Below are 19,845 nucleotides of genomic sequence, written 5' to 3'. Positions count from 1 at the left end.
GATCCAAGTTAAACTTTTGGAACTGGACCTTCTTTCTTTCTGCTGGACAGCGGAGAAAACTGTCTCCTCCAGGTTTATGCCCCTTCTTAGCAAGGTTTGGTTTCAAAACTGCCTGAGATGAAGATCTCAAGCCTCCCTTTCAATGCAGGAGAATCTGAAAATCCTCCAGTTCCACAGCTCCCTATAGGGATGGCAGAAGCCTCAATGTGGGTCAGGGTGTCCTTGTGCCCAGTGTTGCCTCCCTCACTTAGTTTCACACCAGCTGCGCAAGCAAATTTCCATCTCAGAGTCTGCTTCCAGGCATCCCAAAATAACATAACAAGTCATCCCCAACGTGAGCCATCAGGAACCTGAGGAGGCCACAGTATACCAGAAAGCACCGGTTTATTCCTAATGATCATTCTGAGTCTGCAAATGCCCAATGAGATCGGAGTGTTTCTTGCATTTGTACGGAATGAAAAGGGCCCTGGCATGCCAGGTGCTCTGGGATCAGAGGGAGAGTTGAAGTCAGATCTTCCTCCAGGAATTCAGGGTCAGGAGAGGCAGCCTCACCCCAAGCAGAGACCACAGATGCACCCACAGGGGAAGCTACAGGATGGATGTTGCCCACCTCCACCCTCCACATCCTGTGAAAAAAATCATTCTTTCCACCCCTCCTTCAGCCATCAAAGTTGACACTTTAAAAGCCACAAGAGCCTACACTTGTCAACAGAAAACCCACTCACATCTCCATCAACCACACAATCTCCACATAAAGATTCTTCAAAAAATAATAACAGTAGCCACGAAAAGGTATCTAAAATGTTACATAAATAATTGAACTTAGATTACATATGAAAATGATACTATTTTTGATATGCGAGGTAAATAAAATATAATATTTGAAGTCATTTACCTTCTTCTCTTTATATGTCTAACGTGGCGGACTAGACCTTGGGATTCCCCTGAGGCTCACATTATATTGTGATTGAACAGTGCTGGTCTGCACCCCTTCAGGTAACAGGGGCTGAGGAGTGACCTGGTGCAGGAAGCCCCATCTCCATCTATAGGACATCAGTGTGAACACAGGGAGAGGCACGGGTGCAAGAGAAATGAGAACAGGAGTGTGGACCACCTGCTTGTGCACGGGACTGAGCCTTCACTTTGAGCCAAATAAACTTTTTTTTACTATCTTCAATTACGAACAAGAGGACTTTCCTGGACTTCTTTAGGTTTTGAGATTTGTGCCCCTTCAGGTTTGGTGCTGTCTGGACTCCCAGCCAGGGGACACTGAGGAAATCCAGGAGTCTCACACTGACTCTGTTGCATTTCGTCTGCTGGGAGCACCCCAAACCATTGTGTACGATTTCCTTTCCTGGTGCTCAAATAGCTGCTCCATGCACTTGTCGTGGTTTCAGAGATGAATCTAGGTGGGAAGACAGGATAGTGTATGTTATGATATTTAAATGGAAACTGAATCCATTAATTGTTTTTGGTTTTGTTGTTGTTGTTTGTTTTGTTTTGTTTTTGAGAGAGAGAGTCTCGCTCTGTTGCCCAGGCTGGAGTGCAGTGGTGCAATCTCGGCTCACTGCAACCTCTACCTCCCAGGTTCAAGCGACTCTCCTGCCTCAGCCTCCTGAGCAGCTGGGATTACAAGCCCCCACCACTATGCCCAGCTGATTTTTGTATTTTAGTAGAAATGTGGTTTCACCATATTGGTCAGGCTGATCTCGAGCTCTTGACCTCAGGTGACCCACCTGTCTTAGCCTCCTAAAGTGCTAGGATTATAAAGGTGAGCCACTATGCCTGGCCCAATAGTTTTTTAAATATGAAATGTTAAGAGAGATTTGTCATAGGCAATGAGAAAGGTGAAAATAGATTAAAAGCGTTTTAAGGAAAAAAACCAAAAATATACTTGTAGACTGTGTGCCTTCAGTGTTGCAGGGTTGAGAGAGGTCAGTTTTATGGTCCCCAAAGGATGTGCTAAGATGGAGGAAACCAAGAAAGTAAAAAACACACATATCTGTGACTCAAAACAAAAATCAAAGTAAAATGGAAAAAATCTTTCAATAAAACATTCCCAATAAATATCACTCTGGTGCACTCAGAAATGCCTGTTACCAAACTTTCCCTTTCCCTTACTGGGTCATATTCCCATGGATCACCTGTGTGCAGTGTGGACTCAGCCTCCCTCTGAAAAAATTAAGTTCCTGCCATCAGAATAGACAAACAAGGACTTTAATCTCCTCAGCTGAGCCCCACTGTCCAGGGAAGCAGAAGCCTCTGAGCCCAGGCCCAGGTGAGGGTGGGGTGAGGAGAGGAGCTCAGGACGCAGATTTGCATGGAGGCCCCGCCCTCCTCTGAGGCAGAGGAGATAACACAGGGCTGGGGGCAGGTCCAGTGCTGGGGTCTCAGAAGGCAGCGCTCTCAGGACGTCTCCACCATGGCCTGGACTCTGCTCCTCGTCACCCTCCTCACTCAGGGCACAGGTGACACCTCCAGGGAAGGGGTTTCAGGGGCCTCTGGGCTGATTCTTGGTCTCCTGCTCCTCAGGCTCACCTGGGCCCAGCACTGACTCACTAGAGTTTCTCCCTCTTTCCAGGATCCTGGGCTCAGTCTGCCCCGACTCAGCCTCCCTCTGTGTCCGGGTCTCCTGGACAGTCGGTCACCATCTCCTGCACTGGAACCAGCAGTGACATTGGTGGTTATAATGACGTCTCCTGGTACCAACAGCACCCAGGCAAAGCCCCCAAACTCATGATTTATGATGTCAGTAAGCGGCCCTCAGGGGTCTCTGATCGCTTCTCTGGCTCCAAGTCTGGCAACACGGCCTCCCTGACCATCTCTGGGCTCCAGGCTGAGGACGAGGCTGATTATTACTGTTGTTCATATACAACCAGTAGCACTTTCCACAGTGGTCCAAGTTCATGGGGAACTGAGACCAAAACCTGCCCTGGGCTCTCAGGCTCCCTTTCTACTCTGAAGATGCTTCCTCACCCAGTGCAAGGGGCTTCCTGCAGCACGGCCTTGAGAATTCTTCTCTCCCAGCTCCTCTCCTTTCCCACCAAACCTGCCCTGTGGTTTCTCATCCAGGACAGGGACAGCTTCCTGATGCTTGTGTGCTGTGGTCCCTGAATGTGCAACTCTTCCTAGCTCTTCAAATGCAGGGACAATGACAAGGAGCTGCCTGATTGGTGCAGTCACTGCTTTTTTCAGTGTCTCTCCACCCTAAATGCATCACCATCTCCCACACTGTGGGTAGAATTTTAGTCAACTACATGCTAATGGTTATCGCCACAACTTTGATCTTAGAAATAAGAGTGCAGCGAACATCCCTATGCAGCCTCCTTTGAGTTCCTGTGTGAATATGATCATAGGATTCATTTCTAAAAGTGAAATTGCTATTCAGAAAGATGTGTGCTTGTAATTTTCTCCCATTGTTGTCAGATTCCCCTCCAAAGGGGTTCTTCCAATTTTCAACGCCAGCCAGAAGTACTTGTTCAGAGTACATTGTTGAAAGTGTAAATTTTTGCCAACCTACCAGACTGAAAAATGGTAACTTGTTACAGTTTTACTTTTGAGTCTCCTCTTCTGCTTAAGATTGGGCCTTTTCAGAAATAGTTCAGTACATTTTCTTTTTTAGGATTTGGTAAACTTTTTCTTAAATATCCAGGTAAGGAGAATTTGAGTCTTTGACGCCAGGCACGGTGGCTCACGCCTGTAATTCCAAGCACTTTAGAAGAGTAGGACGGGTCAACTGCTTGCTCCCAGGAGTTGAGATTAGCCTGGGCCTCACAGTGAACGCTCATCTCTATTAAACTAAAGAACATAAAAATAAATTTAAAAAAGAATTCGTTTAGTCTTTGTGGCTCAAGAATCAACCTTGGGGATATTCCATAGGTACGTATAGCATCATTTACAATGTAAACATTTAAAATGATAAAAAAACACTGTCATCTCTGAGTCATACAAAAACAGGTGTCAGGCCAGGGATGATCACAGGATGTGGTTGAACAGTCCCTGGTTTGTACGTTTATCTGAAGGTTGAAAATTCCACCAGCACATGATCTAGGTGGGGATCTCTCTGTGAGGGTCACTGTATTTCACCTGTATTAGGCTGAGGACTTTCATTGGATAAGAACATGCTCATATCGTCTATTTGACTGGATCATGGGTTTAAGACAGCCCTGGGTCACAATCACATAACATTTTTCTGCATTGCTTGCTCTGAGTTTTGGGAGAGCTTTAATTTATCAGAAATAGACTCCTCTTAAGGCAAAAGTCTGAGGGAGTGGGAGGGGCACGTGGGCCAGAAAGCTTGTACCAAAGCTAGAATATCCAGGGCAGCCTCAAAGAGAAGGATCCTAATATCAGCATTTGACTGAAGCCAAAAACAGAAGAGAACATGGAGGTTCTGAGAATAACAAATAAACAAATAGTTTAAGTTTTAAATGTACTGAATATTTTTATAATCCATGAAAATTCTAGAACAGAATTCAACAGTGGGATAAGGAAGAGTGCTTGAGATGTTAAACTATAAAGACCCCAAGGCAAGTTGTCAGGAAAATAACAGCACCTTTTTGGTGTAAATATGTTTATGCTGCAAATTATCCTTATATATATATATATGTGTGTGTGTGTGTGTGTGTGTGTGTCTGTGTGTCTGTGTCTGTGTCTGTGTGTATAAGTAAACATCCCTTGGAACATCCTTCTTCCCTACAGTCAAGATCACCTCACTCCACAAGGGAACCTAAACAAAATGTCATATCAAATAGAAAAAATAATGCACTTTGTATAACCATTACAGAGTCTCTATTTGCATATCAGAATATGGATGCTTAATGTTAACATTGGAAATAGTATTTTAATATGCATATGAGATGAATTTTCTTTAGACTATTTTTGTCTGTGATTTATCTTTCTTAATAAGGACATACTCTTCTCTTAGAACAATTTAACTTAATATACTTTTGTTGTACTTTCTGTATCATTTCTGTTTTTTTCTAAACACTGACAAATATATCCCAAGGCTACTGATTAATACATTCAATTAATGAATATCTAACTTATGTAAATTATTTCAATAGTGGACAGATGTGATTTCCTCACATGTACCTCACAGATGTTGCTGATGCTGACTCGCTCTTCTCTTCTAATCTTAGCAAATAAAGTGGGAAATTTGACTTTCCTGAACACCCAGATGACAACAGGAGAGAGGAGGTGAAACCCCCAAAGCTGTTATTCTTTAAATCCTCAGGATCAATAGACCTGGAGAATCACCCACACTTGAGTGGGATGACATATAAATGAGAGTTTGGTCTTAGAGTTGGTGCTGAGTTAGTTCAGGATTTGGGTTGTTGGGATGGGGTGAATGTGCTTTACAAGTGAAAAAGACATGAGTTTTGGAGTCTGTAGGGTAGAGTGTTCTTGGCAGAACTGTGTCCCCTAGATCTGGGTTGAGTGACATCCTACCATGAGGAGTCCCAGAGAAGTAAATTTGCATAAACACCAAACATGCAGTGCCCCACCGGGCCTGAGAGGAAATAAGAGAGGCCTGGGAGCCCAGCTGTGCTGTGGGCTCAGGAAGCAGAGCTCTGGGCTCTGTGTCTTACCACAGCCTGGACCCTTCTCCAGCTCCCCCTCCTCAGCTTCTGCACCGGTGCTGCCCCCAAGCCCTGCCCCAGGCTCAGCCCTCGCAGGGCCCTGAGCTGGTCCTGCCCTGAACCCTGAAAGCTCTGCATTTTCTGAGCTCAGCCCAGGCAGAAGCCCAGGATGATACCACTGGAAATGTGTTTGTTATCTTCAAGCCCCCTCTCCTGTCCTCTCCCGCAAGCTCTGTGACCTCCTATGAGCTGACACAGCCACCCTTGGTGTCAGTGTCCCCAGGACAGACAGCCAGGATCACCTGTTCTGGAGATGTACTGAGGGAAAATTAAACTGACTGGTACCAGTGGAAACCAGGCCAGGCCCCTGTGCTGCTGATATATAAAGATGGTGAGTGGCCTTCTGGAATGCCTGAGTGATTCTCTGGGTCCACCTGAGGGAACACGACCATCCTGACCATCAGCAGGGCCTGAACAAAGATGAGGCTATTGCTCTTTTTCTGAGGATGAGGACAATCCCACAGTGACACAGGCAGATGGGGAAGTGAGACACAAACCCCTTTATCATCTGTGCTATCTTCTTCCTCCAGCACCAGGAAGACTGTGGACCAAGCCATGAGCAGGTCTGGCCAAGTTCTACTGGATCTGAGACCTCCAGGCCATCCTTTTGTCCAGCCCTACAGGTTGGCTCTGCAGAGGGTGGATCAGGAGTGGATTTAGGGCTGCTATATTCAGACTTTACTGGTGTTTTCGGGCTTTTGGAGTGACTTGGGAACATAAGAACTGGATGGAAGATGAGAGAGATGTAGAGAAACATCACTTGGCCTTAGATTTCCATACGATGGTGACTGGGTCACTCCTTCAAAATATCCTCTATCAGTCCCAACAAATGCCCAGCTCAGTTCAATACCTGAGGTTCCAGTCTTCCATGGCAGCCTGGGATTTTGAACAGGAAAAGCTGAGGAGAGGGCACTGTGGCATCTGCCTCAAAACCCTTTTCTGAGCTCACCAACCCTCAACTGTTGGGAGCTTCTAGGAGCTCAGGGCTGTGCCCTCACTGGAAAGTGCTATTGTTTCCAGAAAACTTCCTTCCTCATATTTAGGTCCAGTTTTGAGAGTTTTCATTTAATGATGGCCTGGGACCATGAACCCAAGGCCCTGCCTTAATACAGGATGACACTGAAAGCCCTTCCAGCTCATGACCTCCCATTGTTGATGTCTGAGGTGTCAGTTGCAGCCCTATGACGGGTCAGGGTATCCTGCGAGTGGTGCCTTCCTCTCTCCATCCAGGTCATCTGTGCATGCAAATCTTTATCTCAGAGTCTATTTCCAGGAAACACAAACTAAGATGGCCAGCTCTCACCAAAATGAGCCACCATAGACCTGAGGTGGCCACTATACACTGGATGGCACCAGCGAATTCCCTCAGTTTCCACTGTGAGCATCCAAATGCCCAACTACATGAGTGTTCCTTCTGTTCTTATGAAATGAAAAGGGAGCCTGACATACCAGGTGCTCTGAGTCCTGAAGGACAGGTGGAGTCAGATCCTCCTGCAAGAAATCCATGTAAAGGGGAGCTGCCTCACCCCATGCAGGGACCAGAGATACCCCCACAGGGGCAGCTGTAGGATAGACGCTGCCCACCTCCACCCTGCACATCCTGCACAATTACTCTTTTCACCCTTCCTTCAGCTTATTGAAGTTGATATTGACGAAGTAAGCACAGCTCACCCTTGGCAATTGGACTCCTTCAAGCCTCCATCAACCACACAATCTCAACAAAAAAAAATAATAATAGTAAGAGTATCTATGAAAATGTCTATGAAATATCTCACAAATAATTTTAGATTGTGTGCATGTGTAAATATTATTTTTCACACATTGGGTTAAATAAAATATATTATTGAAACTAGCTTACCTTTTTATTTTTTATGTCTAATATGGTAACTAGACAGTAGGATTCACATGAGGCTCACATCATGTTGTGATTGTACAACGCTGGTCTGGTCTTACCCCTTCAGATGACAGGTGCTTTGGAGTAACTTGCTTCAGCCCCATCTCCACCTGTAGGACATATGTGTGAAGCCAGGGAGAGGCACGGGTGGAAGAGAAATGAGGACCAGCTGTTTATGCAGGTGACTGAGTCCTGGAGCCCTGACCCTACTCTGTCCTAGACGTGTCACATCCATCTCACCAGAGACCACTGCTGACCTGCCTGAGCTCACAACTGGGGGGATCTGGCAGTTCTGGCAACATGGTCGCTTGATGTCCAGTGTTATCCTGTCTCTCCCAGGGCCCAGTAAGACAAAAGGAGCTGTTTTTAGAAAGGGAAGTAATGCTCTACTGCACATGACATGGTCTTCTTCCAAAACCACAGGAGTCTACATTGGGATTCTCCAATGGGGTTTGCCATGTGCAGGAGGTTTCAGTTCCCACGGTAGAGTCAGCTGGATTCTCTGGCCCCAACAGCAGGACACTGACAACCCTGCCTGCACCTGCTGCAGAGCCTCAGTGCTCTGGGCCTGGAAAACAATGGGTGATATTTATGGCTCCTGATATACGGGTTGAGCCACATCCCCAAGTGTAAAATATGCTACCACTAGACCTTTATAGACCTTGTGTCTCTTTCTTCCTGAGGGGAAATGAAGGATATAATAGCATGTTGTTTATTTTGTAGGAGATACTCAGCTGCTCCAGACAACTAAACTCCCAATTTCAGCTAATACGGGGGAGGAAACATCTTCTTTTAGTTCCCACTCTGAAAACTGCATGGATCTCACAAAAGCTTGCAATAGGCCGTGCCCATTATGTACATGTGATTCAACTCTGATGTCCAGATGGTCTGAGCCCCCATGATGATATCATGATAGGGAATGGAGAGCTAGTGATGCTGGGCTGAAAGTTGTGAATGAATACTGTTGTCCATCCCACGTGAATGCGCACTGATTCTGATCCTATTGTCTGAGGGTAATAGACAAGACCTCAGTATCTGCTTCAGCGGTGTAACTGTGCACCTGCAGACACAGCATTCTGTTCCAGGAGATCCCCATCTGGCACAGATATTGCAAATGCCTCTATTACCTGTATGGATCTGTGCAAACCCAAATTCATCTTCCAGGATCATTCAACTATTGTAGAGATCAGTCTAGTAAACTGAAAACGAGGATCCCAGAAGTGATCACACGTACTTCAGGAGAGAATAGAGTTGTCTCAGAGGACACCGTCCTGTTGAAATTCCTCTGCTCCTTGGGAAGAAACAGCCCAGAAAGGGCCCCAGGGGCTGTCTCATCTGGGTTCCTGGATAAGGCATAACCCCTTACTGTAGTGAGATTTCACAGAAGGTGCAGGTGAAGTGGAAACACCATCTTTGGTTCATGATTGGGATCTTTTTATCACACACTCGTCATTTTGTCCACAATGTCCAAGTTTCCAAATAGCTGTCTAATAGATACAGAGGTTCTGTGTGGGCTGATGAAAGCTCTGGGGTTGGATAGTGGCGATGTTTGCATATTTTTACTGTACTTATTACTGCTTAATTACATACTTAAGAATGATTAAAAGGGTAAAATATTTTGTTATGTTTATTTTGCCATAATAATAATATTGCATACTCTGGAAGCAAAGTAATACCAGTTTAATTTTAAAATTATACAACTGTTAAAAATGGAAAGAATTGTGTACTAAACACCATTTTCTCTGTTCTATATGCTACAACTCAACTTTATCTCTCTCTCTCTCTTTCTCTAATTAACAATGATCTCCTGTCTGGTCCAAGGTCACACATTTCCAGTCTTCCAGGAATGTCTATTGATTCTGCTAATTTGTTGCCAGGAAGAATCCTCAAACTTCTCACGCTCATGTTCGATTGTCAGGTGTCTCCAGGCAGCATTTCTAAACCAGGATCCTTTGACAAGACTTGTGAAGAATTTTGTAAAAAGTACCCCCCAAGATGACAGTGTTCACTGTTGGCAGCAGGACTGTTTCCACACAGTAGGGCTATGCTGGGTGTGCAGAGGAGCCGTGCACAGTGTGCCCACAGGGCAGATTCTACACTGCTGACTCTGATACCTGTGTTTGGAGGACTGTGTCCACTGCTGAGTCTACATCTGAATTTGATTCTCAAGAAAAAGGTCATTCATAGCTGTTGGACACTGAGTCACATGGAGGGACAGATGGTGGCTGAGGACACCTTATCTCTGATGTGCATAAGGGGATTGGATTGGCTGGTGGAACAGGAAGATGAAGAAACCTATGGCTCTAAACATGGAATTTCCAGCTCTCAGTCTCCGCTGTCCATGCTCCCTCAGCTGTATGCTCCTGGGAGATGTGAACCACGTGTGTTAGAGGTGAAGGGGATTGGGAAGCTTTCACGGTCTCTCTCACCATCTCCCTTGCTTGTCTAACACACTCTTCTACACCTACTTTATTACAGCTTCTGCTCTACAAGCATGCCTGATCTCTAAATTAGAGATTTGTCAAAGTGCAGACAGATGCAGGAACTCATCCAACTGGAGACTTTTCCACCACTTGACCCACTGAACACGCTCTGCAAGGCTCCGAATTTCAAGTGACAGGATTTTGGGATTTCAAAGATAACTCAATCTTTGGATAAACCACAACACAAGAGGGAAGCATCACACGTTTCCCTGCTGCTTGGGCCTCAGTGAGGACTGACTCAGCCAGTCTCAGGCTCCTGGAGACCTCCTAGGAGATGTGCACTAGAAAAGTCTTTTCAGTACAAACTGGGGCAGGTAAGGGGCCCTTGCTCTGATATTCTGCTCTCTGATAATTTGGTTTTCAGAGAAAAACAAAGACCTGTGATTCCAGGAAGTTCAAACCCACAGATAAGGTCTCCTCATTCTCCCATGACAGCCCGAGCTCTGCATTCCAGAAAAAAAAGAGCATCTTCCCAGCATGAAGAGCCAGGAGCAAAGAGCAAGCTTCTCACAGGGGTGAGCAGGACAGAAGCCACCTTGGTCAGTGGGAAGGAAACTTGCTCAGCTCACATCTGACTCAGAATGACTCAGTCACACCTGTGCAGGGTCACCTGCATGTGAGCATCATTCATTTGCTGCAAGACTAAATACCTTGTGTGGCTCTTGGGTAAAATCTTAGCACAGGTGACATTTCTCTGCCTATTGCTTCAACCCGTGTTTTTCATAATTCACTGTAGGACGCTTACATAAGGTAAGCATGTCAGGTGTGAGATGTGTTGAATAGGAAAAGCACAGGCTGCCTGTATCAATGCTCATGTCTTGTATTCATGGCCATATCTCATGGAAATGGAAAAAACAAACAGAAAAGAGAATAATACTCTGCTCAAAAAAGCACTGAGAAATGCTATTGTATTGCTATGTCTACAATGTATTAGTTGAGCTAATGGAACATTAACTTAGATAGATCATTTTTATGGGGGGATTCCTAAACCTTAAACATTGTGTGAAAAAAATTGTTAGGTTGAAAGATCATTAAAAGGCCAAAGTTTGATTATAATCTGGAGTCTTTTACTTTGGGCTTCAACTGGCCAATGAGGGCAGGGAGCTGGCTGCCCTCCCAGGCTCTGACTGACTCCATGTCCAGGTAGAGCTGCACTCCCCACAGGCAGCTGGAGGAACTGACAAGGGGAAGCTGTTTGCATCAGGGCCTCAAAAATTTGGCTCAGGATTTTCCCATGTCCCCTCCCCAAGCCCAGGATGGTTCCAGAACACTAAGAGGAGCTCATCATTACGGATCTAAGACTTCTCTGATCTTGCTCTTCTTTCTCCCTTCCCCAGTGACCTTGGAATTGTCACTCCCTCTCATAGGCCCTTCTTTTCCTTGTCAAGTGCACTCCCTGAATTCTCTGCTTCTGGGTCAGCAAATCTCTAGAACTTCAGGGAAAGCAGAGCTGGGTCACCCACACGGGGCCCTAGAAAGCTGGCCCAGGACCAGACACACAGGCAGCAGGGTGGGTCCCCACAGGACTGCAGAGTGGGCATCGGGTAGAGGGAAGGGACCAGGAACCACTTTCTGAGTGTCCTTAGGGCCAGGTGAACTAGAGAAGGGCTGGGACCTGGTCTGGACCCATGCAAGCCACACCTGTCCCTACACATTGTCATCTTCCTGGATGTGATTGGTGATTCTGTTTGTTATGCTGCCCCAGATCACCTAATTTATTACCAGTGAATTTCACACACTACACATCATGCCTGTCCCCAAATTCTTCACTTGTGAGCAAATGTCACATCTGACCTGAACTGGTTTACATCCCAGATCCCCTTCAGGCTTCCCACTGTCCTTTCAGATCCTCACACACCCGAGACCCTTCCCCGCAGGGCACAGACACAGCTCTCTGCACATGCTCTCATCACTTATTTCTTCACTGTTTACTGAAAGGAGCTCCATGGACTCCTTCAAGGACACCTTTTCCAAACACTGAATTCACAGCAGCCAGCCAGTCAGCTTCTGTCGGAACTTTCCATGATTATCTTCAGAGAGCTTACAATTCCACGTTTTTTTTTTCTATCATTATCTTTTGACTGGTTGGTTTCTATTAATCATTGCATTATCAGTCAGAAATGTTTTTTCACTACAAGAACACGTGAGGCAGGAAACAGGGAGCATCCAATTTTCTCCCACAAAAGTAAATCTGCATGTCCTTGGTGATTGTATTCCAGATGCTCACCGATTCCATAGGAAGCTTGAATGTTTGTAACTCTCCATTCCCTTTCAATGCGGTGTTGACTTTGCTTTCATTGTTGTTGATGTAAGACCTCAGCATGGCTGCTGCAGTTCCAGTTATCACACCCATGTTCAAGAGAAAAAGCAAAGCACAAATCCAATCTAGTCCTTCCTACACGGTAGGAAAAGTTCCCTGAAAAGAACGTCAGCCACCTGACTCTTACATCCCATGGACCAGCGCTGGGCTACTTGGAAACTCCTGGGGGAAGCAACTGAAAATTTGCCTGGTTTTCAGTTGAATAGAGGGGATGACACACAGGTAGATGGTGTAGGGAGCATCTGTTGGGTCTGTAAACCCAGTGTGCCTACTGCACTGACCCAGCAACAGGACAGGAAAGTCCTCAGAGCAAGGACTGTGTCTTCCTCACGCTGAATTCCTAAAATGCTGTCTTACCAGGACAGAGTGGGTCGGGGGAATATTTGTTGGGTGAATGAGCTTCTGTCTCTGTTGTATTGCAGGAGTCACCACCGACCCACATTGTAGTCAGAACCAGTCACAGCCACCCCTGAGTCCTGCATCCCCCAGTACCAAGCCACAGTTCCCCCTCAGGACCACCCACCACTCAGAGAGACGTGCAGGGAGCCTCAGGAGGGCCCTGTCACCTCCTCCTCCACGTGGGAGTGTTTAAATTTCCATCAGGAATCTGAGCGCCTTGTGCCAGGTCCTGAAGCAGGAAGGGCCACACCAAGAAGAGGAACTTCTTTCCGTGAGGTCAGCAGTCCATGAATGAAGGAATCAGGGACCTGAGCAGCAGATTCTGAAGCTAGGACCCAGGAGACCCCTGAGCCTCCAGCTGACAGTGTAGAGAGGCCACCAGGGGGCAGCAGAGAGTAACCCGGCAAAAACACCTGGGGATGGGGTGGGCCTGGCATCAGGGAGATGCTGACAGGCAGGGAGGGTCAGTGACCATGACCTGAGACCTGGAGGGAAAGAGGTTCTCCTTTTCTTAGAGTATTTGTCCTTCACACTGGCGTTTAAATTCTTCTGACTTCCTGGTTCTAAGATCTGACTCTTGGAGATGGTGCTTATTTTTCTGATGCAGATTCAGGCATTTTGCCTCTTCCCATCGCCCGGCCCCCATCCCACAACCACTCTTGCCATCCCATTCTGTAGTCACGCATGTCCTGCCTCCCGGCCCTTCACTCTGACAAGCAGACACAGGGGCTTCTCCTTCCCTGGCCACTCCTCAATGTCCACTGTCCCTGGTCTTTACCAACTGTCCCGGGGAACCTGCCAAATCACAGCTCTTGATTTCCTTATAAGGCACAAAATACTTGCTCGTTAATCTTTTGTTGACTTAAGATTTATCCATTGATACATTTTCCCAGCAACTGAAGACAACTTAATTGTAATAAACATTCACTACCAGGGTCTTGGAGTTTGCAGCCCCTCTCACTCTCTCATGAAGCCAACATTTCCTTCACCTCCTGATCTGTCCCTGGCCCTGGCCGAACGCTGGAGATACTGAGGCACAGCACCTATGACCTGGCACTAGAACTCACAGCTAAGGCAGAAACTTACTACATCAGATGGATCATCCAACACTCCGTGTGCACTTGGCAACCAAGAATTGCATTCTCCCCTAGCACTTAGGAGCTGTGCCCTGGGGTGGGGCCTGTACCTGTCCAAGGCTTGTGCTGGCCCCTGTAGAGTGGGAATGAAGAGGGTCCCTGCATTGGCCTCTGCATGTATCTTCAACATGGATTTAGGCCTATACCAGACATCTCACATCTGACGTAAAATGGTTATGACCAGGACATTTCTAGAGACACAGACAAAAGCTAATCACCTCCCTCCTGAGCCAGGATGGAAGGGAGGAGGGGACTGTGGACTCCAGGTAATTCCCCCATCACCACTGTGACTCTGGCATCCTCTTGAACAAGGCCAAGCACTATCCCGTAGGAAGGACTTTATATCCCCTAGAAAATACAGAGAAACTCAGCTCTGAGCTTTTGCTTGAACAAGCCAGCCCAGGAGCAAGGCTGGGCACCATTTGGGTGAAGATGAGAGCCCAGACTATGGGACCAGTGGTTGGAAGAAAATCCCATGGGCTGAGGGGTGGGTAAGCAGGGGCCACCCCTCCTCTCTCTGTTTCCTTTTGGGCTGAGCCCTTCTCTGGAAACCACAGATCTCCGCCAGCAGCAGCCGCTGACTCTGCTGATTTGCATCACAGGCTGCGCTCTCCAGCAAGGGGATAAGAGGCCTGGGAGGAACCTGCCCAGCCTGGGCCTCAGGAGGCAGCATTGACGGTGCCTCAGCCATGGCCTGGACTTTTCTCCTCCTCGGCCTCCTTGCTTACTGCACAGGTGCTGCCCCCAGGGTCTCACTAACCTGTCAAGCCCCAGGGCTCTAGATCCAGCCTGGCCCTGACTCTGAGCTCAGTGGGGCCCTGCCAGTGGTGGGCAGGATGCTCATGACCCTGCTGCAGGGTGGGGGCTGTTGGGGCTGAACTCCCCGCACACTCTGCTCAAGGGCTTGTGAGAGCCTGAGCGGCTGCACCTGCCAGGAGAGAGTAGTGGGTTTTCCGTTCAAAGGCTCCATGCAACAGGAAAGTCCATGGGCCACTGGGACTGGGGCTAATTGCAGGGGATACACTGAGGGTTCACAGACTCTCTGGAGCTTGTCCAGGCCAGGAGGGCAGGGATTTCCTAGAAGGGTCTTTCACCTGCAAGTTAACCTCTACTTTTTTTCTTTCTTTTCCTTTGCAGGCTCTGCGGCCTCCTATGATCTGACTCAGCCACCCTCGGTGTCAGTGTCCCCAGGACAGACGGCCAGGATCACCTGTGGGGGAGACAACATTGGAAGTGAAGTTGTGAACTGGTACCAGCAGAAGCCACCACAGGCCCCTGTGCAGGTAATCTATGGAGATAGCGAACGGCCCTCAGGGATCCCTGAGCGATTCTCTGGCTCCAAATCAGGGAACACCGCCACCCTGACCATCAGCGGGGTCGAGGCCGGGGATGAGGCTGACTATTACTGTCAGGTGTGGGACAGTAGTAGTGATCATCCCACAGTGACACAGGCAGATGGGGAAGTGAGACCAAAACACCCTCCCAGCCTCTGTCACCCTCTTGCTGCAGCCCCGGGAGGATAAAGCCATGAGTGAATCTGGTCTAGTTCACCTGGATCTGAGCCCCTCAAGCTGCCCTTCCCTCCAGTTCCCTCCGGAATCTCTACAGAGCACACATCAGGCAGAGACATGGCCTGGAAGAACCAGAATCATGAGGGCCTAGGTGGAACACAGAGGTAACCTCTGTCCACTGTCCTGCCCCTAGATGGTCATATGGTGGGGACAGGGCAACTCCTTAGATCAACTGTCTGGATCAGGCCCCAGAACTGCTGCCCAGCCCTGCTGAGGTCCTGGGCCTGAGGCTGTGTGGCAGCCTGTGATTCCCAACAGAGCAAACCAGAGGAGGGGACACTGTGAAGTCTGCCCAGATCCCCTCTTCCATGTGACCCACCTGGCACTGCTGAGAAGCCCAGCAGCTCAGAGCTGCGCCCTCACTGGGAAGTGCTGTTGGTTACATAAAGCTGCCTCAAGTCTATGTCCCTTCTCAGAGGGGTTGGGTTTAATGAACCAAGATCTCAAGTCCCTGCCTCATTTTAAGATGCCACTGAATGAAGGGCCTCCCAGCTCCAGAGCTCCCTGTGTGGATGCCTGAGGCCTCAGTGGCAACCCCACCATGAGTCAGGGTCTCCTTCTGCCCGGTGTTTCCTCCCTCATTCCCTCCTAAATCTTCTGTGCGTGGAAATCTCCATTGCAGAGTTGGCTTCCAGCGAACCCCATCTACAATGGCCAACTGTCCCCAGCATGGGCCATCAGGGACCTAAGGAGGCCACTATGCACTGAAAACTCCGGTTTCTATCCTAAATTTTCAGAGCACATGTTGAAATGCCAAATTTGATGATGTCTTGAATTTTTATGGAAAGAAAAGGAAGCCTGAGTTGCCAGGTGCTCTGGGTTGAGGGAGAGTTGGAGCCAGATCTCCCTGCAGAGAACCCCAGGGCAGGCGGAGCAGCCTCATCCCATGCAGGGACCACAGATGCATCCACGGGGTGAGCTGCAGGTGACACTGTCCACCTCCACCTTCCATATCTTCTGCAAATGTCGCTCTTTTCTACAGTCCCAACCAGATATGTAGATGCGATTAACTAGGTAAAACTCAGGTCACTTGTCACATCAAAAGCCACTGCAGGTCACCCTCATCAACAGAAAACCCATTCACATCCCCATCAACTACAGAGTCCCCGAATCATTAATCTCCAGAAAAATAACAATAACAATAGCCAAGAAATCTATGTAATTCATCTCATAAATAATTTCATGTTGATAACATGTGAAAATGATAGTATTTTGCTTTACTGACATAAATAAAATATACTATTTATCTGAATTTATTTGTCTTATCTTTTTATATTAAATGTGATTACTAGACACTAGAGGTCACAGGAGGATCGTGTCATACCGTTATGGGACAGAGCTGGTCAGGACTCTTTCGGTGACAGGTGCTGTCAAGTAACCCGGTGCAGGAAGCCCCATCTCCACCAGATGATATAAGTGTGAACCCAGGAAGAGGCACTGGAACAATAGACAGGACAACCTGTTTGTGCAGAGGACACCTCCCTCGAGCCCTGCTCCTGCTCCATCCTACGTATGCCACATTCATCTCACTGTAGGTCATTTCTTGCCCTGCCTGAGCTCATGACCAAGGGGATCCAGCTGGTCTGGCTGTGCGGTCACTGCTGTCTCATGTGGTTCTGTATATAACAAGGCCCATGAACATAAAAGAGGCTGTTTTGAAAAGATAAGTAATTCTCTACTGCACATGACATAGACATGTTGCTGAATCCCACAGGTCTACAGTAGGATTCTCCTCTGAAGCTTTGCCTTAAGCACAAGGTTTCAGTTCCTATGTCCAGTTCCTCCATTATGGTAGAGTATGCTAGTTTCTCTGGCCCAATAGCAGGACACTCACACTCCTGCCTGTACCTGCTGCAGAGCCTTTCTGCTCTTGGCCCCGAAACAATGGGGGACACAGTTCTTAGATCCTTGATTTATGAAGTGGCACAATCTCGGCTCACTGCAACCTCAGCCTCTCAGGTTCAAGCAATTCTCCCTGCCTCAGCCTCCTGAGTAGCTGGGATTACAGGTGCCCACCACCACTCCTAGCTAACTTTTGTGTATTTAGTAGAGACCGGGTTTCACCATGTTGGCCAGCTGGTCTTGAACTCCTGATCTCAGGTGATCCACCCACCTAGGCCTCCCAAAGTGCTGGGAATACACATGTGAGCCACTGCACCTGGCCATGTTTTTCTTATTTTTGCTCCTCCTCTTTTCCTCAATACCTCAGGTAGGTGAACTGGGGAGATTTTGAGGGGCAGGCTCAGCGCTCCCTCAAAATTCCCCTGCCTCACATCACTGTGGCCTTGTCCTGGAAACTCCCCAGAAGTGAATGGTCTCCCTACGGGATGGGAGCTTCCAAAATGGCTCCATAGGGAAGAGTTAACCTGAGTCCATTCCTTCTTCCTCACTGACATCCAGCATTTGTAATTTCCATGGATGTCAATACTTTTGTAGCTGAAATCTTTATTAATCTACTAAAAGGCCGGGCACGGTGGCTCAAGCCTGTAATCCCAGCACTTTGGGAGGCCGAGACGGGCAGATCATGAGGTCAGGAGATCGAGACCATCCTGGCTAACCCGGTGAAACTCCGTCTCTACTAAAAAATACAAAAAACTAGCCGGGCGAGGTGGCGGGCGCCTGTAGTCCCAGCTACTCGGGAGGCTGAGGCAGGAGAATGGCGTGAACCCGGGAGGCGGAGCTTGCAGTGAGCTGAGATCCGGCCACTGCACTCCAGCCTGGGCGACAGAGCGAGACTCCGTCTCAAAAAAAAAAAAAATCTACTAAAAGTGAGAATGAATTGACAAAATGTTCGGACATTAGTTGTATCCAATATTTAAATTTCCTTAGTCAACTGATAAACATCGCCATGATTGTATGTAGTTTAGGCTTCATAAACTTTGATTAAATGGATTTTATGAAAAACAAAGTAACCATTTTACTATATGTGTATCCCATATCAACATGTTGTATACTTGAAATATCCACAAGAAAATGTATTTCAGAAACCAAATTGTATTTATTATCTATTGTTGCATAAAAATTTCTCCCTAATAGCTAACATGTTAAGAGAACATGTGTTTGTGATCTTGTCACTTCGGTGCATCTGGAATTGAGAGCAGCTTAGTTTTGTGGTTCTGGTTCTGGGTTGGTCATGAAGTTGCAGCCAAGTTGTCAGGCCAGGCTGCATTCAGAGGCCAAAGCAGGTGGCCAGGCCCAGCCTGAGGGGGCTTCCACTGTCCCTAACGTGTTTGGCTGATGTGGAAAAGCTCAGAGGAAAAGGAGAGAGTGAAGTGTAAGGGGCCTGTCCTGGTCCCCCTTTGTCAAAGACCATCCCATACATGCACCATTTCTTATTCTTTTCTGTGACATCTTAGGCATAGAGCGCTGCCCATTCATTCTAAGGCTGTAGAGTATTCCACAGCAGGATTTTAGCCACGCAACCTCTAATGGTTATCACCATGATTTTGATCTTACAAATCACACTACAACGAGCATCCCTATGCAGACTCCTTTGAGTTCCTGTGTGCATATGACTGTAGGATAAATTTCCAGAAGTGGAATTGCTGAGTCAAAAAGATGTTCATTTCTAACTTTTACCCACTGTTTTCACTTTCCCCTCCAGAGGGGTTCTACCAGTTTACAATGCCAGCCCTAAATATCGATGGGAGTACATTGGTGAAAGTGCAAATTTTTACCAACCTGTGAGATATAAAATGTTATCTAGTTACACTTTGAGTTTTGATTTCTCCTATTTTGCTTGAGGTTCAGCATTTACGCAAATATTTTAGGGCTCATTATTTTTTAGGATTTGTTCAACTATTTATTAAATGTCTAGATAAGAAGTATTTTAGTCTTTGCCACACACAAGACAATGTTGGGGATAATATGTAGGTTCTGATAGCACCATCTGCAAAGTAACCATTTAAATGTATAAAAACCACTGTCAGTTCTGGGGACATTAAAAAAAAAAAAAGGTGGCAGACCAGGGACATCCCACAGGATATGGTTTAACAGTCCCTAGTTTCTAGGGTGATTTGAAGTTTGAAAATTGCACCATTATATGTTCTAGGTGGAGACCTCTTTGTGAGGACACTGCAATTCACTTCACCTCCTATAGCAGCCTGAGGTCTTTCTTTGGATAAGAACATACTTGTACCGTCTATTTAATTGGAGCTTGCCTCTGCTCAAGACAGTCCCGTGTCACAAGCTCATGACTTTCATCTTCATCCATTTGCTCTGAGTTTTGTGAGAGCTTTAGTATAACAGGAAGAGAGACTCCTCCTCGGTAGAAACTTGGAGAGAGAGTTAGGGGCAAATGTGCAAGGAAGCTTGTACCAAGTCGGGTGAGATCCAATGTAGACTAAGCAAAAAAAGGTCCTATACTCAGCCTTGTAGCTGAAACCAAAAACACACAAGAT

At 47.1% G+C, this 19,845-nt stretch overlaps 2 gene segments (V, D, J or C); both read left to right on the top strand.

The window, feature by feature from the left end:
- The first annotated feature begins 2,382 nt into the window (after positions 1–2,382).
- Positions 2,383–4,576, top strand: LOC126929730 (immunoglobulin lambda variable 2-14-like). The segment is given in 2 exon segments: positions 2,383–2,468; positions 2,582–4,576. Coding segments are annotated over 2 exon segments (579 nt in total).
- A 9,957-nt stretch (positions 4,577–14,533) lies between these two features.
- On the top strand, positions 14,534–15,412 carry LOC126929754 (immunoglobulin lambda variable 3-21-like). The segment is given in 2 exon segments: positions 14,534–14,609; positions 15,012–15,412. Coding segments are annotated over 2 exon segments (432 nt in total).
- The last annotated feature ends 4,433 nt before the right edge of the window (positions 15,413–19,845 follow it).

Source organism: Macaca thibetana, chromosome 10 (genome assembly GCF_024542745.1).
Source record: "Macaca thibetana thibetana isolate TM-01 chromosome 10, ASM2454274v1, whole genome shotgun sequence".
In the NCBI taxonomy this organism is placed as follows: Eukaryota; Metazoa; Chordata; class Mammalia; order Primates; family Cercopithecidae; genus Macaca; species Macaca thibetana.
This window is presented reverse-complemented; position numbering and strand designations above follow the sequence as displayed.